This window comes from Molossus molossus, unplaced genomic scaffold (assembly GCF_014108415.1).
Source record: "Molossus molossus isolate mMolMol1 unplaced genomic scaffold, mMolMol1.p scaffold_m16_p_5, whole genome shotgun sequence".
Lineage (NCBI taxonomy): Eukaryota > Metazoa > Chordata > Mammalia > Chiroptera > Molossidae > Molossus > Molossus molossus.
Window position 1 is genome coordinate 77,018,576 of NW_023425388.1, and position 25,518 is coordinate 77,044,093.

The 25,518-nt window shown below is 35.6% G+C and overlaps 1 protein-coding gene across 11 annotated transcripts in view; it reads right to left on the reverse strand.

The window, feature by feature from the left end:
• DZIP3 (DAZ interacting zinc finger protein 3) overlaps positions 1-25,518 on the reverse strand; it is a 115,127-nt gene that overhangs the window by 68,031 nt on the left and 21,578 nt on the right. For all 11 annotated transcript variants that reach the window (XR_004956713.1, XM_036242264.1, XM_036242258.1 and 8 more), the window contains 7 exons: positions 23,814-23,894; positions 21,781-21,905; positions 18,318-18,432; positions 12,238-12,357; positions 10,684-10,785; positions 9,171-9,263; positions 8,367-8,419 (listed from right to left, as the gene is read on the reverse strand). Coding sequence is in view for 10 of the 11 variants with exons in the window: in XM_036242264.1 (XP_036098157.1) it covers positions 8,367-8,419; positions 9,171-9,263; positions 10,684-10,785; positions 12,238-12,357; positions 18,318-18,432; positions 21,781-21,905; positions 23,814-23,894 (689 nt within the window). In the remaining variant the exon portion in view is untranslated. The remainder of the gene's footprint in view (positions 1-8,366; positions 8,420-9,170; positions 9,264-10,683; positions 10,786-12,237; positions 12,358-18,317; positions 18,433-21,780; positions 21,906-23,813; positions 23,895-25,518) is intronic.

Below are 25,518 nucleotides of genomic sequence, written 5' to 3' on the forward strand. Positions count from 1 at the left end.
ATATCTTATTAAGATTAAGAGACTGCTAGCCAGGATATGGAGAAAAAGGAACCCTTGTATACTGTTGGTGAGAATGTGAACTGACAGAGCTACTAGGGAAAGAGTATGGAGGTTCCTCAAAAAATTAAAAATAAAATTGATCCAGCAATCCCTCTTCTGAGGATATATTATATAGCCAAAGAAAACAAAATCTCATCTCCATGTTCACTGACATATTATTTATAACAGCAAAGACATGGAAATAGCCCAAGTGTCTATCAATGGACTTCTGGATAAAGAAAATGTTGGATGGATGGACACATACACATGCATATACATACCCTGGAATAGTATTCATCTGTAAGAAAGAAGGGAATCCTGCTATTTACAACAACATGGATTAACCTGGAGGGCATTATGCTAAGTGAAATAAGCCAGACACAGTAGATAAATACTGTATGATTTCACTTATATGTGGGTGCTAAAAAAAAAACAAAAACCAAGCTCATAGAAACAGAGAGTAGACTGGTGGTTGCTAGGGGAAGGGATAGGGGCCAAAATGATAAAGGGGTAACAAGATACAAACTGAGGGTCCAATGTACAGCATAGTGACTATATTTACAATAATGTATACTTGAAAGTGGTTAAGGAAGTAATTATTAAGAGTTCTCACCACAAAAAAAATGTTAATTATATGATATAATGGATAAGATAACTAACCTCATTGTGGTAATCATTTCACAGTATGTGCATATATCAAATCATCATGCTGTACACCTTAAACTTACAAAATGCCATATGTCAGTTACAGCTCAATAAAGCTAGAAAAAGAAAACAGCAGTAATATGGAAAAAGTAAATTGATCATGACCAGCTGTTATTTATCCCAGGAAAGTAAGATTAATTCAACATTTCAAAATAAGGTAATTCAGCATATTAACAGATTAAAGAAGAAAACCATATAATCATCTCAATGCACACTAAAAAGCATTATTTCAATCCCATTTATAAGAAAAATGTTTTGTAAGGTTGGAAGAGAAAAGAATTTCTTCATCTTGAAAAAGGGCATGTATAAAAAAATCTACATTTGCCTGGCCAGTGTGGCTCAGGGGTTGAGCATTGACCCATGCATCAAGAGGTCACCAGTTCAATTCCCAGTCAGGGCACACGCCCAGGTTGTGGGCCAAATCCTTAGTGGGTGGCCAATCAATGTTGTCTCTCATCAATGTTTCTATCTCTCTCTCCCTCTCCCTCTCCCTTCCTCTCTCTCTAAAATCAATAAAAAAATAAAAAATAAAAATAAAAATCTACAGCTTACAACATACTAAATGGTGAAAAACTGAAGGCTTCTTCCTATGATCTGAAAAAGGTAAACGTGTCTGCTCTTACCACTCATATTTAACATTGTACCAGGGGACATAGCCAGTGCAATAAACAAAGATAATAAAGCGCATATAGATTAGAAAAAATAAAGTTATCTTTATTCACAGATGACATAAACATCTATAGAAAACCTCAACAATCTATAAAATTATATTAGAACTATTAAGTCTCAAGTTACAGGATACATGAAGTTCAATATACACAAATCAATTTCATATTATATAAAAACTAGAAATTTAAATTTAAAAACGATTTGCAAAAGCATAAAAAAATCCAATCCAAATAAATACTATAACAAAATAGTACAAGATTGTACACAGAAAACTACAAAATATTTCTTAAAAAACATTTAAAAAGATCTAATTGAATGCAGTTATATAACACATTCATGATGGGTATCCTCAGTGTTATTAAGATGTACATCAGGATCAACTTTATCTACAGATTCATCAAAATCCCAATAAAAATCCTACAAAAGTTTGGAGAAAATGTGTGTATGTATGATATAATCATGGGATTTTCAACAAAGGTGTCAAGGTAATTCAACAGGGAAAAGATTATCTTTTCAACAAATCATGTGAGAACATCTGGATATCCATATGGAACAGAATGAACCTTGACCCTTATGTCATACCACATGCAAAAATTAACTAAAAATGAATTATAAATCTAAATGTAAAACCTAAAACTACATTTTGAGAAAATCTTCATGATTTTCGGTTGGACACATTTTTTTTAAATAGAACACAAAACACAAGTAGCATAAAATAAATAACTGATAAATTAGACTTCATCAAAATGAATAATTTATACTTTTTGAAAGATACATTTTAGAAAATAAAAAGACAAGCCACTGACTGGCATAAAATATTTTTAAAATACATATTAGATAAAGAAAGGACTTGTATCCATAATACATAAAGCTTGCAACTTAAAAATAAGATAATCCAATGAAAACAATGGGCAAAAAATTTGAACAGATAATTCATCAGAAAGATTTACAGGTGGCAAATAAATACATAAAAAAATATTCAACTTCATTAATCACTAGGCAAGTGCAAATTAAAACCATAATAAGATAACATTACAAATTTATTAACATGGCTGAAATTTTTAAAATTGACAATAGCAAGGGTTAACGAGGATGCAGAGAAACTAGAAATCTCCTATACTGCTGGCAAGAATGATAAAATGTACAGCTACTTCGAAAACAGTTTGGCAGTTTCTTTTTTTTATCCTCACCTGAGGACATTTTTCTATTTTTTCTTCAGGTAGAGTGGGAGGGGGAGAGAGGAAGAGAGAGAGAAACATCAATGTGAAAGGGACACATCGAGTGGCTGCCACCCGCACGACCAACCAGGGCCGGGGACAAACTGCAACTGAGGTACATGCCCTTAGCGGGAACCGAACCCCGGTCTCTCGAGACCGCAGGCCGACGCTCTAACCGCTGAGCCAAACCGGCCAGGGCTGGCAGTTTCTTATACTATTAAATACATACCATGATTCAGCAATACTGTTCCTAGGACTTACCCAAGACAAATGAAAGCATACATCTATACAAAGAATAACACGTGAAGATTTATAGCAGCTTTATTCATAAATAGCCAAAAAAACAAAAACAACTCAAATGTCATCAACTGTTGAATGAATTAAAAAGCTGTAGATAAACATGGTTTCACATCCTCTCACAACCACATCAAAGTTACAACTAAACTACAGGACAACCATCATTCAAAACCGCCTGAAATCAAGCTGAATGGAAGTCCTACAACTACGAAATTAAAGCAGCAGCCACATCCAGACTGGTAGGAGGGGCGGAGGGGCGGAGGCGCCACGGGCTGATCCCACACATACGTGTGGCGGATAAAAATCAGGAGGACACCTCGGCAGGGAAGGCCTTCCCTGAGGACTGAGAGTTCCCTGTCCCACACCCGGTGCCCCATTCAGGGTTCCAGTGCCAGGAAGAGAAGTCCCCATAACTTCTGGCTGGAAAAACCAGCAGGAACTGAGGCTCAGGGAAGCTGAAGGGGCTGGAGCCCCAGGCAGCTCCTTAAAGGGCCCGCACACAAACTTACCAGACTCTCTCCCTCTAAGCTTGGAGGGATGGCAGCTCAAGGGGCATCAGAGACATACAGGGAAGAACTGAGCTGTTTGGCACTGGAGCGAGGTGGAGGGGGGCTTTCTCTGGGACAAACATGCTGTCAGAGGCCTTTGTTTCTTTGGTGAGCCCTTCCCTGGGGCGGGAGACAGACGCCATATCTGGGACTCCAGTAACCTGGCTCACACTGGTAGCCCCGCCCTGGTGACTCCCTGAGGCCCTGCCCCGCCCCACACAACTTTCAGACCCACCCAAACTATTGCCACTTACTTAACCATAGGATTGGCCTGTCTTGGATCCTGCTTCAGGTTTCCCTAAATTCTTTCAAACAAGCAGCATCTGGTCTCAGCTAGCCCCATACAGCTCGTTAAGTAATACACAGAAACAAACACAGGGAGGCAGCCAAAATGAGGAGACAAAGAAACAGGTTCCAAATGAAAAAACGGAACAAAACCCCAAGAAAAGCACTAAGCGAAATGGAGACAAGCAACCTAACAGATGCTGAGTTTAAAATACTGCTTATAAGGATGCTCAATGAACTTAGTGAGAACCTCAGTGAACTTAGTGAGGGCCTCAAGAGCATAAAAAAGGACCAGTCAGAAATGAAGGAGGAATTAACTGAAATAAAGAATAATTTGCCCTGGCCGGTTTGGCTCAGCGGTTGGAGCGTCGGCCTGCGGTACAGAGAGACCCGGGTTCGGTTCCCACTAAGGGCACGTACCTAGGTTGCAGTTTGTCCCCGGCCCTGGTTGGTCGTGCGGGTGGCAGCCACTCGATGTGTCCCTTCACGTCGATGTTTCTCTCTCTTCCTCTCTCTCCCTCCTGCTCTATCTGAACAAAAAATGGAAAAATGTCCTCGGGTGAGAATAAAAAAAAAAAAAAAAAAAGAATAATTTACAGAGGTTCAATAGTAGAGTACGTAAATCCAAGAAGCAAACTATCGATTTGGAATATAAGGAAGCAAAAAACACCCAATCAGAACAGCAAAAAGAAAAACGAATCCAAAAAATGAGGATAGTGTAAGGAGCCTCTGGGACAACTTCAAGCGTGCCAACACTCGCATCTTGGGGGTGCCAGAAGGAGAAGAGAGAGAACAAGAAATCGAAAACCTGTTAGAAACAAAAATGGCAAAAAACTTTCCTACCTTGGTGAAGGAAACAGACATACAAGTCCAGGAAGCACAGAGAGTCCCAAACAAGATGAACCCCAAGAGGCCCACACCAAGACACATCATCATCAAAATGCAAAAGGTTCAAGACAAAGAGAGAATCTTAAAAGCAGCAAGAGAAAGGCAGCTAGTTACCTACAAGGGAGTTCCCATAAGTCTTTCAGCTGATTTCTCAAAAGAAACTTTGCAGGCCAGAAGGGAGTAGCAAGAAATATTCAGAGTGATGAAAAGCAAGAACCTACAACCAAAATTACTCTATCCTGCAAAGCTGTCATTTAGAATCGATGCCCATATAAAGAGTTTCCCAGACAAGAAAAAGTTAAAGGAGTTCATCACCACCAAACCGTTATTATATGAAATGATGAAGGGTCTTTTTGAAGAAAAAGATAACATATATGAACAAACAAAATGGCAATGAATGCATATCTATCGACAATGGAATCTACAAACAAAATGAACATGGAGAACAGAAACATTCTCATATTGGTTGCCAGATGGTAGGGGGGTTGGGGGAATGGGTGAAAAAGGTGAAGGGATTAAGAAGTATAAATTCATTGCTAGACTGACAAACCTCAAAGGGAAAGGAGTTGGAAGGTGGGAAGAAATAAACCAAAGAACTTATATGCATAACCAATGGACACAGACAACAGTGTGGGAAGAGGCGGGAGGCGGGAGGAGGGGGTCAATGGGGGAAAAATGAGGAACTTCTGTAATACAGTCTACATTCAACAATGAAGATTAAAAAAAAAAAGTTGTATATATGTACAATAAAAGACTACTCAGCAACAAATAAAAATGAAATACTGATACATGTAATAACACAGATGGATCTCAGAGGCATTATGCTAAGTAAAAACAACCAGATTCAAAACATCCTACTATAGGAAAGTCTGGAAAAATGTCAGGGTTTTTTCAAGATTATCAGGACAGAAATCCTATCAGTGGTTACCAGGGTTTGGAAGTTGGGGGAGTGAAATGACATACAAAAAAGATTTTTGGGGAACCTTTTGGGATAATAGAAATATTCTGAATCTCAATCATGGTAGTAGTTACCCAACTTTATACAAAGAAATTCATTTAAATGTTTATTTTTAAAGAGTAAATTTCACTGTATATAAACTATAGCTTGAAAAACCTGACCTATAAAAATCTTCAGTGTTTAAAAATGCATTTATAAGAAAATTTCCTTACTAATTATAAATGTAATTTTAAGCACTGAAGTTTTTTATAGGTCAGGTTTTTCAAGCTATATTTTATAAAAACAGAAGGTGAGGCTAAGTTAATTAGGGAGAACAGAAGTTGGGGGACAGTGGCACATTGATTGCTTCTGGAGTGCTGGGAAATTCTGTATGTTGACTTGGATGTGGTAACAAGCCACAAGAGTGTTTGCTTTATAATTTTTGTTAAATTATGCTTTTATACTTTGTGAGCTTTTCTTTATGTATATTTTAATAACAATAGAGTATAAAAAGTAACCAAACATTTTGCCATTCGTTCATAAAACCCCATGAAGTAGTTCTTCCACTTTTAGTAATAAGATCCAGTTACCAGAGAAATCTCCCACTGAAAACAACTATAAAACCTAGGCAAGTTACAGAAAGCAGTTCTCTGAAGGCACTGCAGTGTGAAAGGAAAAGACCAACTCTGATGGTGGGATACACACTCAGAGGAAAGGATTATATAAAACAAGCTTATAAACTCACCAATATTAGAGCTTTAGCCTGGGGCTAAGGCTAGCCTGGTAGAAAACAAAGGTTGCCTTAGCTGAAGGTACCAGAAAATTGAAGCCACAGAACCATGGCTGCTGAAGAGAGTGGGGGAATTCTAGAAGGGAAAGAGTCAGAGAAGAGATTCCCAAATTCTATCCACATCTCTGACTGACTAATGAACCAAGCATGTAGATTATACTCAGAGCAGCCCAGGTAAAGGTAAAAGATCTGAACTGAGACTGGAACCACCACCCAAGAAAAAGAGTTCACAGTTCATATCACCCAGTTAACTGCCTGTGAAAACAAAAAGTAACATACCCATTGCAAAATAATGGAATTTAGAATCTCTACATCTCCCCTGTATTTACTGGATACATGCTGTATAACAAGCATCATGCTATGTTCTGGGATTACAGCAGTAAGTAAGATAAAATTCTTGCTCTCATGGAGGTCACAGTTAAATGAACAAGATAGCCATGAAAGCATAAGGAAATTTGGTATATGTTTTAATAGCAAAAGTCGAGGGAATACATGATACAAACACCTAATCTAATGTAAATAAGGCTTTCCAGAAGCTTTAAACAGGCAAAGCCAAAGGAGTAGAGTATTCTAGGCAAGGCTTGGAGGTAAAACAGATAGCATAATCAAGAACTAAAGGAAGCTCAGTATAGTTGGTGTATATATCTAATTAAGAAAAGATGACAAGAGATGACACTAATGAAGTCAGCAGGAACCAAAGTGACTGAAGAGCTAAGCTAAGGAGTCTGAACATAATTAAGAGTAATGAGAAGCCTCTGAAAGATTTTCAAGCAGAAAAGTGATATATTTCAATTTTCATTTTAGAAATGTGCTCTTGATGTCTATGTAAACAACAGACTGAAGAAAGGTAAGACCTGTTAAGAACCTGTTTCAGAATTTCAAGTGAGAAATAATACTTCATCTAGTTTAGTGGAAGTACAGAGGCCTAAGGAGGCATTTATAATATATTTAATAAGTCAAATTTACAATATATTTAATAAGTCAAATTGACTGGCCTTAAAAAATGTTACAGAGCAGTGTTGAGGAGAAAGATTACAAGTCCAGTTGTAGGCATGCTGAACTATAAATCTTTTTGAAATATAAAAATGGATATCTTCTGCATACAGGTATATTGACCTACATTTTAGGAGTGAGATCTATGCTAGAGATTAAGATTTGGGTTTCACTAGCTCATAAAGGATTATTTAATGCCTTAGATATCAATGCAATATCCCTGGTAGATTGAAAAATGGTAGAAATTAACACTTTAAGTCAAAGAAAAGAGAATCAATAGGCTAGAACGTTTTATATCAAAATTTCTAATTTCAATAGTCACATTTTATACCTCTATGAATTCCCTGCTTATACTATATATTCCTCTGTGGTACAGTTTTCTCATCTAAGCAAAAGGACAATTCTAATTGTCACACAAGCTTAGAGGCCTGAATAAGTTTTGAAAATTAGGAGAAAGTTTTTATATCATAAAACCAATTAAATAACTTTAAGAAAAATATGTTTTGTCCTGGCTGGTGTTCTCAGTGTTTAGAGCGTCAACCCTCACACCAGAGTTTCCAGTTCAATTCCCAGTCAAAGGCATGTACCTGGGTTGCAAGTATGATCTCCAGTCCTGGTCAAGGCACATATAGTAGGCAACCAATTGATGTGTCTCTCTCACATCGATTTCTCCCTCTTTCTAAAAAATTTGTAGAAAAAAATATCCTCAGGTGAGAATTAACAACAAAATAACATGTTTGATTTCAGGGAAAGATTATTTTCATACTTAAGGGTGAAATATTCACATAAATTTCTCCTTTCCTGCTTTAGAATTTGAATGTCTACAAAGTAGGGAGAGGGGGAAATAAATTATCAGTTAGATATAATTTTTTCACACAATTAATATTACCTTTTAATTTAATAGAGCTCCAACAACTGACAGAAACACAGAAGAAAGAAGCAACTGAAAAATACATACATGCTGAGAAAAATTATGAAATATTTTATTTCAAGCTTACCTTGCTCCTAAATTTTCAATGGTTATAAATTCATCCTTTCTCACAACTTCAAACTGTAAGTGATGGAAAAAAATAGCCCTAAAGTAGTTCAATTTTCAAAATTCTTTATTATTACCAGTTAGCCTTAACATTTGAAAACAGACAATGAGAATGAAGCCAGACAAATATAAAACAAATCAGAGTGTCAGTGAGCCATAAGCAATTCTAATCAAACAATAAACTAGAGCTATCTTAGAAATTCAACTTTACATCACTACAGGATTTATATGCCAAATCTGAAATACAAAAAGAATGTAAGGATAAGGAACTAATATATGTATTTCTGTTCACAATTTTGGTCTATGTACTTATAAAACGAAAATGCAACAAGTATTTCAGTAATTGAAAAAAAAAGGAATATCATTTGAGCACATTTTATGTAACAGGTACTATATGTGATTTCCATAGGTATTTTGATAGAAAGATGTTTATAGACTAAAAGAGGGTCAGAAAGTCTAAAAGTATTTTTAACATCAGGTGGCACAGATTAGACTATCATCTTTGGTTCATGACAGACTTCTCATTGGTACAGGCATGGCCTGCTGTGGGTGTGTGTGCATGTGTCTTTATTTTTTGAATTGTCTTATTCTTAAGGACCACGGAAATACTACTTTGGAGAAATCAAAGCAATAGAAATACCAGAGAATTTAATCACCATCAAAGAGAATATGGCTAAAATACTATTATTATGATTCCCAAATATGCTTAAGTTAAAAATACCATTACAATGAGAGAAAGCAAGAAAAATAAGAAAAAGATACTCACCAAAATTTTAACAATTCCAGGTACATCACACTGTAGCATCCTTACCATGTCACCTGTACATCCTTCCTTCAAACATTTTTTCCCACTAAAACTCTAAAGTTATCAATAGAAAAAAACCACAATAAATTATCAAAAGAAAAAAACAATAAAAATATTAAAAATTACTGATGTGCAAATCTAATTATATTTAAATAAAGTTAGAAGCAGATATTGCTGGATGGTAAAACAAAAGATGTGAATAAACATTTGGGAGTTTACTGTTCAAAAATAGTCCATCTCATTTAGCAATCAATGGCTTTCGTATTTAAAATGTATGACTCAACTTTTTTCTCACCATTTCTACTTCAAAATCTTCATGTAGCTATATTACAGCCTAAGATGTAGTCACTATGCATAGGGAAAGCAACTTCTAGTAAAATGTACTAATTAGGTAAGTGTATAAAGGAATACTGAATTTCTATTAGATATATGAGGATTCCAGGAAAAAGGAAAGAATCAAAATTTTGAGTCTTTCTCTGATTCTGACCTTATATCTTCTTAAGATACTTATTTTTCCTTTCCTTCTTTCTAAAGTTGAACAATACTGATTGCTCTAACAATCAAAGAAAGTATAAAACACATGCTGTTTAAACAAAGGAATAATAATGCTTTATTACACAATGATTTTTGCAGTGTAAAACAATGCAAGTTCATGGTTTATCTGTTAATCCTCACAATAACCTTATAAAGTAGGTATTACTATCCTCACCTTATGGCTTAGAAAAACTAGTCTCAGAGCAGTTAAATTACCAGCCTAATGTTAAAAAAAATATATAAAGAAAGAAAAAGAAAAAAAACTATAAGTGACTTAATCTGGACTTGAAACCAGATCTCCCAACTCCACATATGATGCTCTTTCCACACCATAATTGCTTTATTGGAGTTTTCTGTTTGCACAATGTAAATACTCTGGGACAAAATATCATAGACCCAACTTACAGTCATCAGCTCACCAAAGAGTAATTAATATAGAATTGAACTTTGTATTTTTACTTTAATTTTACTGGCAAACAATTTGATTTTGTTATATGACTTTAGAAAAATATACCTAATCACAAATAGATTTTTGAAGACTATAAAATGTATCCTTGTTCTCTACCCTTAAAATAGAAACTATCCTTAAAAATTGTATAATTGTCCTTTCTGCTTATTAATCGATTCTATGTCTTCTTTGTGAATATATGCAACAATATTTCTATTCTTAAAATTATAAACTTCTATAGGGAAAAGAACAAATTGATAGAAATCACTAAGCAAAGCAATTAGCAGAGTATCCCCCACAGAGATCTGTTTAATAAGTGGTAATGATGAACAAATAGTAAAAAGAAAAACATCCAAGAAAACGAAAGATAAAATGGAGGAAGAAAACAGAGGAGGAAGGATGTGAATAGAAAGAAATGAAAGGAAAAGAGGAAAAAAGAGAGAAAAGGGTAGAGAAAGAAATGTAGTAAGGTTTGAAAGAAAAACAAAATACCTGATCATTTTCACCTGGATATTTTAAATTTTTGAACTTTTTCCAACAAATTTTATGAAAATAAACACAGCAGCTTTTACTGCACATTAATTGAAAAAATCCCTGGAAAAAAATGCAAGAGGAATTCATGTATATACAGAAAATACCACCATAAGTCATTTTTAACTTTACAAGTTTCTTGTGCTTTCCAGTGTGTCCTCCCTTGGAACTACAGCTATGCTTCTTTTAAACAGGGAGATTGCTTGGACTACAAAAACTTAAATTTTGTGACCAGGACTTCCTGCTGCTACATGCTATCCGTGTGATTAAAACCCTAATGCCTCCCTGGGAAACCACAAGCATATCACCATGTCACCTACACCAAGACTGAACTTGCCCCACTGTAAACACTATACTTCACCAGGCCCACCTTCCTAATTCTGAACTTACCCTAATAAGTAAGATCTTGGCTTTCTCCTCCTCCCCATTTACCCCATTTGCTATACACATCATGCCTTTCTCTTCTTTTTCCATTATAATAGCCAACTTTATTTGTGAAAATTGATATATAACATGTATTCTTTTGCTCAGTCGGTGTGGCTCAGTGGTTCAGCACTGACCCATGCACCAAGAGGTCGCTGGTTCCATTCCCGGTCAGGGCACATGCCCAGGTTGTAAGACCAGTTACCAGTGTGGGGTATGCAGGTTGTGGCTAATCAATGTTCTCTCTCATTGATGATTCTCTCTCTCTCTCCTTTCCTCTCTCTCTAAAAATCAATAAAAGAAAAAAATTTTTTTAAACCTGAGAGAGGAGGATGTATTCTTTCAGTCATTTTGAGTTTTCCTTTTTACAAAAACAAACAAACAAAAGCACATATAAAAACCTTCCCAGCTGTCATTCCCACAAACAGATGTTTATCAGGCAGCCCTCCTCACTACATGCTTCATTCCAGACATACATGCCTTTCAACTGAGATTTCTATTATTTTATAGAAGTGGTGTCAGATTTGCACTGATAATCTCATCTCATTTTATCTTGTGATTTCCCAGTCTTATTCTAACAGATCCAGTGAGAACTAGAATTGAAGTATTTTGATTCTTGAATTTCTTCAAATCAAGGCTAGATATGTTTTTTTCTCCCCCAAGGCCCACAGCAGAGATAATGATGACTTATTTAGTAACATAATTCTTGATGAGTGACAACCTTTCTCCTTAGTAAAATAAATTTTAAATAAATGATCACAAAATAACATTTCTAACTATGAGGAATATTCTAGATAATTTCCACTGTATGATAGCAGAAATATTAATTATAACTTCAGAGATATGAATATTACAAAAACCTTAGCAAAACAAATTCATTCTTTTATTGACTCACAGGGTATAAATAATTCTAGCTCATTATGATTCTAAGTTCTCAGAGATACTCAAACAACTTCTCTACTGCATTACCACTGTAATTAAACTAAGCGCTCTTTTCAATACTATTTTGATGCATAATACAACAATTTTTATCTAAGTTCAATTTTATAATTACATTTTTAAAAATACTCAGTTAATTGATAATGATAGTACCTTATAACTGGTGTTCCTTAAAATGTCAGCTTCACAAGATCGTTCACAATCTAGATAACTGCAAATGGTCTGCTTCATTATGTTACTTTCAGTTGTCTTGATAAAATTATTGAGAAGATCCTAGATTTTAAAAATAAAAATAAATTTTATGAATTAGTAACAATAAGACTATATCACTGCCAATTAAAAAAAAATTTTTTTTTCCTTTATTGATTTTAGAGAGAGAAGAAGTGAGAGGGAGAGAGAGGAAGACACGTCGATGAGAGAGAACATCGACTGGCCACCTCCTGCATGCCCCCACTGGGGATCGGGCCTGCAACCTGGGCATGTGTCCTGACTGGGAATTGAACCAGCGACCGACCTCTTGGTGCAAGGATCAATGCTCAACCAGTGAGCTACACCAGCTGGACTTACTTCCAATTTTTTACCATGTGGAGTTTTAAGTAATTTAAGTAATATACCTTTTTGAAGGCATTATATGTGCAGTTTTTGTTTTTGTTTTTGTTTTTAAATAATAATAGAATGTATTTTCCTCATCCAAAGTAAACAATAGAAAGAAAAGTACTAAAATAGAAATACTGAATTTTTTATTAACTATAAACATGGAGAAAGGAAAAAAGTCTATATTTGAGCTATATCTCATGTCACCATCCTAACTTACACAGCATAATACCTAGCATGTTCCTATCAAGAATTACCTGCTATGATACCTATATACAGAGAGACAAGAAATCACTAGAAGCCAGAAAAGTCTGCTAGAATTGGCCCCCAAGACACTGTGCTGGCAGTGGAACTACCGCAGTGGTACACTATGGCACTCACTGTCTTAATGAGCAAAAGTAGGATACAAAAATATGCTTCCAATGCTCAACTCAGAATGCAAGTTTCTATTTTAAAATGCTAATGAAATTCAGGTGAAACACATTTTCAAGTCTAAATCAAATTGGTCCTTAAATCAGGTCCTTACTATATCCCTTCCCTAACAGGGGTATTACAAGATTTCAAACAGTATTATTTCTAATATACTGAAATAATATATGTTATTTATACATGACATGATAAATAAGCCTCTATAGACTACTTCATGAATCTAGTCACCATTCATAACATTTGTACAGTGGCAATCATATTTTTAAATTGATCAGATATGAAGATTAGAGAAAAGAGAAGTATTCCAGGGCTATCAGTATAAAGGTAGATCCTATCAGGATAGCCAATAGCCAAGTGGAGATGCCAAAAACAAAGGAACAGAACTCGTATCATGTATAACCACTGCAATTTCACAGATCTCAAACTTGATCGTTCAATGATGATCTACTGATAGATTCTACCAAATCGATTCCTTGTCTCTTATTCTTCATCTAACGCACCCAGTCTTTGGCATTCATTTATTCAACAAATGTTTACTGACTGCCTGTTATGGGCCAGGTTGTTATGGATGGTACGGATATAGCAGTGAACTTTATAGGCTAATATTAGCCCTCATGGATATCAATCTCATCTACCACCACCTACTCAGCTTCAAGCCCAAAATCTTGAAGTCATCCATTGCATAATGGATCACCCTTTCTTTACATGCAATATATTAGGAAGTACTATTGAGTCTTTTTCCAAAATACATTGCAAATTCTTCCATTTCTATCTCCATTGCTACCACTTTGTATCTTACATAGATTATTGACTGTAATAGACGCCTAACTGGTCCCCCTCTTTCCTGAATACTCTGCTCCAAAGCACTGTGCAGAAGAAAGATCATGTTAATTCCTTGCTTAAAGTCCTTCAATGGCTTCTCAATGTACTTAAAACAAAATCCAGAACCCTTACTAAGAACTGACTGCCAGGTCCTGCAGAACCTGCAAATTGAACTCAATTATCTAGCCATCTGTGATGCATCTCTTCAAATTCACTTCTAGTCTCACTCACTATAAAAATTAAGAGTTTTATTTTTTCAGTTCCTCAAACTTGATCTTCAAGGCTAAAAGAGCCTTTTCACACACTATTTCATTTACCTAGACTGTTTTTCCCTCTACTCTTTACAGAGCTAGTTCAGTTCTCAATTTTCTGGTTCCAACTTAAATAATACTTCCCAGAGAGGCTTTGCCTAACCACTATACACACAGACACACATGCATTTATACATATACACATAGATAAATATGGAGACACACAGGTATATATGTGTGTCTGTGTATGTGCTCTCCATTTTCTCTCCTAGTCCCTTCTTTCTCTTTAGAACACTAGCTCCAACTTGTAACTATTAGTTTTCTAACTTTCTTAACTCCTTCCTTACCCTAACATACAGAAACTATTCAATGTCGTAAATTCTACAACTCATATTTTATTTTACTTTGATTACATTATCCCATTGTTTCAAAGTCTTCAGGGGTTTCACATTACCCTCAAGATCAAGCCTGAGCCCTTTACTTGACTTATAAGGTCTTCCATGATATGGCTAACATTTACCTCTAATATATTACGCATTCTTGAAAAAAGAACAGGACAGTTATTTAAAAAAAAAGAAAAAAGAAAATAAAAATCCTTCATTTAAAAAAAAAAAACAACAAACACTTTTTGGTAGCTAATAGTTAAAATAATCATTAAAATTAAAATGCAACAGAAGGCTAGAAACAGGGTAATGTTAAAAATAACAACACTGAGCCCTGGCCAGTTTGGCTCAGCGGTTAGAGCGTCGGCCTGCGGTCCGGAGAGACCCGGGTTCGGTTCCCGCTAAGGGCACGTACTTCGGTTGCAGTTTGTCCCCGGCCCTGGTTGGTCGTGCGGGTGGCAGCCACTCAATGTCTCCCTTCACATCGATGTTTCTCTCTCTCTCTCCCTCCCACTCTATATGTACAAAAAATGGAAAAATATCCTCGGGTGAGGATAAAAAAAATAAATAAATAACAACATTGAAAGGACACTGCCCTGCTAGAATGCCAGAATCTCTAGGGGTACTATCTTCCCCCACTATGGTAAGTTTATTTAAGGAGACATGAGGATAGAAGCGTTTGGGGGCAGAGCAGGCCTCTGGTGGTACCCACCTGAAATTCCTCAGTGTCACATAAAGGGAAGAGGCTAGCATTGTAGGTTTGCTAAAGAACACTAATCACAGTGTCTGGGAAGTAGGACTTTCGGTGGGCTGACAGGCATAGGCACCTAACAACAGATTAAGAAGAACATGCTGGCCTAGAGTCAAAGCAGGATCATAGAAGTATTTTGCTCTATCAGACAAGAAATCCTCAGTTATTAGATTTTAGAGACATACGGGGAGAGGGGGAGGCAGAGAGTCCAGGGCAGCTGGAACTGTGGCTGGGTACTCAAGCAACTCATGGCAGCAACTATTTTTGAAACAGTATAGAAATATTTTAACATTATAGTAGCATTTAGTGTCTGCTGGATGAATAACAACCCTATGCAAAAAGATAAAGCTGAGAAGATCTCTTAGACTGTAGAACAAAAAGACAAAAAATAAAAAACAGGGAAAAAATATGGAAATCAGATTCAGTTCATGATGTTAACCATCTGAGCAATAAACATTTCAGAAAGAAAGGAGAAAATGCAGAAGAACTCATCAAGTAAATAATCAGAAAAACGTCCCACAACCAAAAAAACATTAGTTCAGATCATTGGGGATACATCTTCCAGAAAGAAAAATAAAAATAAAACACGTTACAAGCAAAAGACTGAGAATCACAATAATATTACATTTCTCAGAAGTATTACTAGAAGCTAGAAAATAATAAAAACATACTTTTAATAAATGAGGGAGCCCTGGCTGATTTGGCTCAGCAGTTAGAGCGCTGGCCTGCGGACCAGAGAGATCCAGGTTCTGTTCCTGATAGGGGCATGTCCCATGGCTGCAGTTTGTCCCTGGCCCCGGTTGGGGTCGTGTGGGTGGTAGTCAGTCGATGTGTCTCTCTCACATCGATGTTTCTCTCTCTCTATCCCTCCCTCTCTCCCTCCCACTCTATCTGAAGATAAATGCAAAAATGTCCTCAGGTGAGGATAAAAAAAATTTTTTAAATGAAGGAAAGTTATTTCAACCTATAATTCTATGCCAGGTAAGATATAAATAAAGTAAACAAAGGATAAATTATTTTGATATTTGAAACATCTCAAAAAAATTTACTTCCTAAGCAAGTACCCTTTTTAAAAGCTGCTTGATGCGGCATACCACCAAAACAAGGAAGTACACCTAGAAAGAGAAAATGCTGAGCTCCAATAAATGGGATTCTATATAAGAAAGAGGTAAAGGATATTCCCAGAAATAAAGAAAAACCCTAAGACCAATCAAATAAAAACTTGTAACTATTAGTAGGATAGAAAAAAGAAAGTGTTTGTGTGAAGGGGATATATAAGAAAGCTACTAAACTCTCATCTTCTACAGGAGGAATTCAAAAGATATCTAAAATGAAGAAATTCTTAAAATAGCAGTGTATCTTTTAAAAAAAAGATACAGATAAATATCAAAATGCCTAGAGAGTTGAAGAAGTGCCTCTGGTTAGGAACTACAATTAGAGATGAAGAATAAGGACTGTTAATATTTAAGCCTTTTAATATTATTTGACAAACTGCATACATGTACTACCTTGCATAAAAGTTCACAAAAAAGTGTAAATATTAAAGAAAAACATTTTAAAGGGAGGAGGAAAAACAGAAAAACAACATAGACCACATAGGGATTTAGATAAATACAGAGTTCAATTTTTTTTAAATGTATAAAATTATTACTTTAGCCCTGGCCAGTTTGGCTCAGCGGTTAGAGCGTCGGCCTGCGGTCCGGAGAGACCCGGGTTCGGTTCCCGCTAAGGGCACGTACTTCGGTTGCAGTCTGTTCCCGGCCCTGGTTGGTCGTGCGGGTGGCAGCCACTCGATGTGTCCCTTCACGTCGATGTTTCTCTCTCTCTCTCTTCCTCTCTCTCCCATTCTATCTGTACAAAAAATGGAAAAATATCCTCGGGTGCGGATAAAAAAAAAAAAAAATATTACTTTATTAGGTCAAATTTAAAAGTCATATGATTATCCTAACAAATGCCAAAAACTATCTATTTATTCTACTGATTACTAAAATAGATATATTAAAATAATCTACTGTGATTTGAGTTTTTCTATATTGAGGCTATATTACAAAATTTGAGTTGCTATAGCTTCCTGGAAAATTGAATTTTGTATTTTAATGAAAGATCTCTTTTTATTTTGAGGAATGCATTTGGTCTTAGAGTCAGCTAAAATAAAAGGATCCAAAAAGGTTTAAAGTAAACGTTTGGAAAGAGGTATATAATCCAAACACTAACCAAGAAAAACCTGTGGTTAATGTTCATATTAAACAAATTAAAAAGTGACCAATGTGACCTATGAAATAGGTAAAAAATTATCCAAAAAGCAAAGAATACTCAGAGGATATGGAAATATGGAAACTCTCATACTCTGTCTTGAGAATATAAACTGGTACAAACTTTCTGAGAGAAAATATGAAGATATGTATCAGCAAGTTTACAAGTATGTGAACACTTGCTTCACAATTCCACTTTTACAAATTTATTCTAAGAAAATGGTGTAAAAAATACACAAAGATTAATTTACATAATAGTGAAAAACTGAAATGTTTGGGATAAACTAACTATTCAATAGCAGGATGAGTGTCTAGAAAACTATAAATACTAACAATAGTTTCTCCATTTAAAGAAATATGAAGAAATTTTGGTTTTACCTTCAGGCATTTTTACATTTTTAAAATTTTCTGACGCATTTAGTACTTTTAAAATTTAAATCAACAACAAAATAATGGTAAGTATAATTTGAAAAAAAGAAATTAACTATTGCATTCAGTAAAGAGCTGGACTAGCAAAGCTTTTAATCTTGTTATCTGGAAATGCTAACACAGCCTCCTCATTTCTCTCTACTTGTAGAGTTCATATTTACATTCCGCACTATGTAATGAAATCAAGGTTGTTTCTTATATAAAAAACTACTTTCCAATAAAATGTGCTTGCTATAGAATATGACATAGTTAAGATTAAACTGCACTTTATCAAAGATGATTCTGATTAGTCAGAAATGAAATGTTATTCTTAATTGCTTACTTTAAAAGTTGTAGGTAAATCTTCATCTTCCAAAGAATCTACGTCAAACCAGTGATCATTTGTATCTCCTATTTCTTGTAAGCTTTTATGAAATTCTAGCAGTCCTCCATTATATCTGCAAGGCATTTTAAATAAGGTTAGTTTGAATGTGCCTAAATAGTTTATAAATAAGACAAGTAACCCAATTATTGTGTGTGTGATAACAGGGTAGTGATAATAGGGTAGTGATAACCTCTGGCATGCTACAGAAATACAAATACTAGGACTCTCACCTGTGGTAGATTGGGATGAAATACAGGTGGAAGGGGAGACAATAGATTATGTAGTAGCTCAAGCTTGAACAGTATGGGGACCATGGTAATTAAAGGGATTGTAGAGTTGGTTGGCTTTTGTTTACTGTCTTGGAAGCCTTGAAGAAAGAGAATGACAGGCATAGGTCAGCCAACTATTGATTCAGGACACATTGTGAAAGACAGAGGTCTCTATAGCAGCATTTAAAGAGACCATCATCTTCTGTGTTAAAAATCTGTCCCAAATTTAATCACAAGGTGCAACAAACCATAAAAGAGATGAAATGCATAACCTCAACAGGACTACTGCTATCAACTCAGGATAAAAGGCCTCTATGGTAACATATAAAGAATCCTTACCAACCCTAAACATAAGGACAAACAATGCTGAAAATGAGGCCCAGTGTTTAATCATAAGGGAAGAACAACAACAAATACCAAAAGCAGAGCCTCAACAGGACCATTATGTGAAAATCAGGGCTCTGACAGGAAACAAGTAACCTCTGAGATCTGGAATGGGGACATTTAGGTGAATATGCTTAGAAACAATGAATCCCTAAATTCCCCTGAACCCTCTGGCTGGCAAAGACCTCTTCCTTGCTAGAGGAGAGCAGATTCCCTTTACTTAAGGACCATACAAAAATATCATCTGGGGTATATGTCTCAAAAGATGATGCCTTCCTTCTCAAGATCCTTCCTACCTCCACTCATTGCCTATAGACTAATATAGCTAGGATTAGGTAAAAACAGAGTCCAAATGGGAAAACAAAGCCCCTGCACAGGGAGAAAAAACTTATGGGAATTTCAGAACTTGACTAGTACATACTGGCAGGAACATGTGGAAGTGAATCTTAACACATTGTTGACCAGCAATTTTAGCAGAAGTTATCTCATGTCATCAGCATTTTTTCATAATTGCATATGAAAGTGAAACAATCTAAATAAACTTCAGTATACTTTATTTATACATAATAAATTTAAATGAAACTTTGTATATATCTGCTACATATTATATTTTATACATATTATATATTATAGTAATTTTTTTGGTGTGGTATACTGTATAGCAATTACCTTTTGAAACACACTTTACACGTTCTCATTGGATTTTTTTTTATACCAGTGACTATTTTTTCTAAGACGTGGTCTTTTAGTTGCCCTGAAAGCCTAAACGGTGAATCAATGTAAGGAGCTCTTTTAGAAGGACCAGAAGTGTTAGGTTCTGAGCTGCATTCATTTGAACCAGCAGATATTCATTCCCTAGCTACTTTAAAAATATAGAAAGGTGTGCTGTTGTTCTAATTTCGACCCTCAGGGTGAAGAGTCACAAACACAATAATCCTGAGTTTCAAAACCTGAGGCCCAGTGTTTACCCTAAGTTTCAAAAATTGAAATAGCTAATGCAAATGCAAATATGAGTTAACTTGTGAGCGGTCAATATTAAGAGTGCTGAACCAGAGGACAAATATATAGCTAGAAAGGGACATGTGTATTGACATGGGACAACTCTTCCACAATTCAAGATTTAATTTCCCAGCAAGGACACCTGAAACCAGTCCTAACATGCTGCTAAGACGGTTATTTGAAGCTTGAACATAACAATGGCTTATAGTAACTGAGGGTGGAAATGCTGGAAATTTCTTGGCAGTGTTAAAAGAAAGCTCAGGAAGGTGAAAATGTTAGAAAGGACTTAGTACATAAGGCCACAGAGCCCACCACTAGGTAATGTCTCCTGGAAAGACCTAGATGACATTCCATCCATTAATACAATAAAAAATACAGAGTGAGAAGGGTAGCCAGCAGTGGCTGTTTTCTATAGGTCAGGGGGATGAAAGTAAATGATGCCATATACTGGGCTTTCCAGTGTCAATGATCTGAAAAAGTGATTCTCTCCAATGTCCACAAGTAAAGAATAAAAAGTAATTCACATATCTGAAGGAAGGATAGCAGTGCACATTCTTTGTCTTGTCACAAAGCTATGTTTTTTCCACAGTGTAAACTAAAGGGATTTTGATCATTCTAACATTCTGCAAAACATCACACTGTTCACTAGTATTGGTGACATCATACTAGTGAACAGGAAGTGAGAAATCTCCTGGATACCTTAGTAAAAAGCAAGCATGACAAAGGATAGAAGATAAACCAAAGAATCAGAGAACGACCAGATAGTGATGCATTTAGGATCCAATGGCTGGCCAAGCCAAGCAGTAATCCTTCATAAGGATTTGCATAAGTAAACTTTGTCTAATTCACCCTTCAGATTTCAGCCAAACATTATTTCCTCAGACACACTTCTGATTCCCAGAACCAGACTGGGGCTCCAGAAATCTTTTATTGTTCACTGTATTTTCCTTCATTGTTCTTTATTGCATTTCATACTTATTTTGCATAACTTATTATTTTGTTAATATCTACATTATCAGTTACATGAGAACAGGAACTATCCATTTTGTAAATAATTATATCCCCAAATTTACAAGTCTCTAAAATATAATAAGTGCTTAGCAAATAAAATGAATGATGTTACAAATAGCTAAGGATCTCCATATAGGGAATGAACAGACTGCTAGTCCATATAGGCTACCTTGTACAATTTCACAAAATACATAATATGCAACACTCCCAAAACTCAGCATTTGGACCCTTTGAATGCTTTCTAAGTTCATTTATACCTTAAACAAGTTTATTTATACCTATTCCAAGTGGTGATAATATTAATACATAACTACAACCATCATTTATTTATTAAGAATATCATTTGTGTCCTGGGCACTATGTTAATCACCTGCAACATCCTTATCAGATGGGCACTGCTATTAATTCCATTTACAAATAACAAAAAAAAAGACAAGGCTTAGCAACATTAAGTTTCCTTAGATCAATAATTAGGTTAGGTAGTAGAAAACCTTAATAATGGAACCCAGAACTGTCTGACTCCAAAGCCTATGTTTCAATATCTATGCTATACTGCCGCTTATTGTCATGACCTGTTAAGTTTGATACTTAATATTCTCAAGTACATTAAAGAAATTATTATCTATAAAAATAGGTGAAGAAGAAAAAAATCAGTCTAGCACAAATGTCATTATACCTGGTATACTGTCAAATTTTATTCCCATTTCACAATGCAGAAAGCTGACAGGGAACATATACCCATTAATTAAAATCCTTACCTCTTCTGAGCACATCGAAGCAAACCACGACCAAAATAAACTAAAGACATAAAGTTTTCACAAATTTCATTTTCTTGGATCACCATCTTCATCACTAGAAACTTATTCTCAGCTTCTGTATAATCCTGTAGGAACATTAAACTAGGTTAGGCTGACATAAAGGCATTTTTTTTTCCTTTTACAATAAACAAGTATTTCCTAAACTAGAGAAGTTAGGGGAGCCCTGGCCAGTTTGGCTCAGCAGTTAGAGTCGGCTGCGGCCAGAGAGACCTGGGTTCGGTTCCCGCTAAGAGCACATACCTCGCTTGCAGTTTGTCCCCGGCCCTGGTTGGGTCGTGCGGGTGGCGACCACTCGATGTGTCCCTTTCACGTCGATGTTTCTCTCTCTCTCCCTCCCACTCTATCTGAGCAAAAATGTGGAAAATGTCCCCAGGTGAGGATAAAAAAAAAAAAAAGAAGTTTGGGAAACTTCCATATTGATCCAGTCTCTAATCCTAGCACCTCTGTATGTGATCATATATGCTTAAAATATTTATTTACAAAATAAGATATTATTGACCAACATTTCAAAGTGAACATTAAAACAACAACAGCACTAGCCTGGTGGCCCAGTTGGTTGGAGTATCATCCCATACACCAAAGGTTGCGAGTTTGATCCCTAGTCCAGGCAAGTACAAGAGATGTTTCTCTCTCACATAGTGTTTCTCTCTCTCTCTCTCTCTCTCTCAAAATCAATAAAATGAGTGAGGATTGAAAACAACAGCCCTGGCCGGTTTTGCTCAGCGGTTAGAGCGTCGGCCTGCAGTACAGAGAGACCCGGGTTCGGTTCCCGCTAAGGGCATGTACTTCGGTTGCAGTTTGTCCCCGGCCCTGGTTGGTTGGGCGGGTGGCAGCCACTCGATGTGTCCCTTTCACGTCGATGTTTCTCTCTCTCTCTCTTCCTCTCTCTCCCTCCCACTCTATCTGTACAAAAAATGGAAAAAATGTCCTCAGGTGAGGATAATAAAAAAAAAAAAGAAAAAACAACAACAATTTGTTTCTAAAACTGATAAACATTACTAGCTAAAATGAGGGCTTTTCTGATGACTGTGGGAGCATGTCTTTATAATTCTTAATTTTCTTTCTAATTGGAGCACAAATCTTCTAATTTTTTAACTAGCAAGTACTGTGTATAGATTTCTGAAGACCAAAAGTAAAAGAAATATCATGGTTGCAAAGAAATTATGATAAATCATTAAAAAAAATCATGAAAAAGAGAATGTTAAATTTTAAAGGACTCTTAGAAATCACCTAGTTAACTCCCAGATATTTGCCTTTTGCACTTCACCTTATTCAACAAAGAATTTGAAGTGAAACTCATATTTTATAAGGGATACAACTAGGACCAGAGAGATTAAGCTATACTAGAAAATGGATTAAAAAGGAATTGTATAAGTGAAAGATGCTAAACCATTTTCTGTTTTATACAAATGGTATTTAAAGGAAATAAAATAACTAAAGTTATAAGCTAAAATTATGTTTCCCCAATCAACATTTTCAATTTCACAAAGTAGTCTCTGGCATAATTTTTCTATATTATAAATATATGAATGAAAAGTCACTGAGTGGTTTAAATTTTTAAGAGAATTTTTAAAATCAACATTTTAATTTGTTAAAATGAGGTGTGTGTGTGTGTGTGTATATATATGTATATGTATATATATATATATATATATATATATATATATGTATATTTTATCCTCACCCGAGGAAATTTTTCCATTTTTTGTTCAGATAGAGTGGGAGGGGGAGAGAGGAAGAAGGAGAGAGAGATAGAGACATCAACGTGAAAGGGACACATCGAGTGGCTGCCACCCACACAACCCAACCAGGGCCGGGAACAAACTGCAACCGAGGTACGTGCCCTTAGCGGGAACCGAACCCAGGCCTCTCTGGACCACAGGCTGATGCTCTAACCGCTGAGCCAAACCGGCCAGGGCTGAGGTCAATATATAAAAAAAATTTATAATGGGCAAATAACAAATTCTACATACCTCTTTCTTTCCTCTCTCAGTGAGTGCTACTCCATACAAAAACAGTAATGTCAAATAATAACCAATATTAATCTGATGTGCCTAAAAAGATAAAATATATTTTAATTGGTTATTTAGATTAAGCTACTTTAAACTTTAGCAAGGTTAATTACATATTCTAGGTCTATTTAGTAATTATTAAAAATAGTAAAATTATCATTATAGTATCAGTCATCTAATAATAACTATAGAGTGCATTTTAGATGATTTTGATAATTTGACCCAGAAGAGGATAGTCAATAATCCTGAAATAAAAATGAGAGTTTCATTAAAGAAAATGAAAGCAAATGCCATCAATATTTGTTATATTAAAACTTTCAAAAAATTCTCTCACTCTCTCATTTATATTTCAAGTATCAAAACACTTTAGGTAATAATATAACGAACACCTAAGTATCTACTATCCAGCTTAAAAATACAATGATCTCTTAAATCAAAGTTTTTTATTGTCCATGTGTACATTTTGTTATAATAGTATAAACATAAAGCTTGCCACTTTTTCAGTTAAAAAGTAAAACAGGATATTTCCTTCATTTATAAATGGTCTATGCCAATTTATAGTGATGGAGAAAAGGGTAGTGATTAGGGAGAATGAGGAGAGCAAAGGGTACATATGACTATAAAGGGGTAGTATAAAAGAGATTTTTGTAGTGATGTGATAGTTCTTTTATTTTGACTACGGTAGTGGTTACACAAACACCTGTAATAAAATGGCACAGAACAATACACACCATGCATAAAAGTCAGCATAGCTGGCCTGAGACTGTCTTCCTTAGAAGGCCTGCTTGCAAGACTGACTGCTGGTGTCTGGGGTCCTGGATTTCAGGAGTGTTTCCACTGTTCTCTGACTGACAAGGGTGGCTCACTGTTCCTAAACTGTTTGTGCAAACAATGTTATTTATGCTGAAAACCTGGGTTTCTTCTGGGAGTTAGAAATTATTATACATGCTAGGCAAAGGGTGCCTACACCACCAATCCCAATAAAAACCTTGGGCACCAAGTCTCTACTAGGCTTCTCTGGCCAGAAAGATCATACAATACATATGTTGTCCCTCTTTTGTATCCATCTAGGACTCCTTTAGGGTGGTGTACACAACCTCCTAGAACCCTAGTCCTAAGGGTTCTAAATAAGAATGATTTTTCCACAAGCTCATAGGTCATTATAATATGGAATTTGGTATCTTATGCTACCTTGTATGTTGCCTGGGTAGTCCTTTCTTGTGGATAACTCTAATCCACCATCTACCTGGGTGTAAAACTGGGTTTACTTTACTGATCCAAATTATTCAAAGAACTGATTTATCCTTTTAGCATCTTGTACTTCTGGTTCTAATTTTTGATGCAGATTTTTCCATTTATTTCTAAACTATCATTTGACCTTGACCATGTAATTATATCTTATCAATTTTACCTGATGATAACTCAATAACAGATAATAGCAGTACCAATTTTTACAAATATAGAACTACCAGAAGAGGAGCTGATTAATATTTCAGGGGAAAGGAAGGAGTCGATTTTGTCATGACTCTCCATTTCTAATTGGAAAACCCATTTTTACTACTTCAGGTTTCTCTTTAAGATAAACAAAAAAATTTGTGGCAGGAAAGGGGACTAGAATAAGCTCTAGTCATAAGAAAGTACAAGACAAAGGAAGAAAATCAATTTA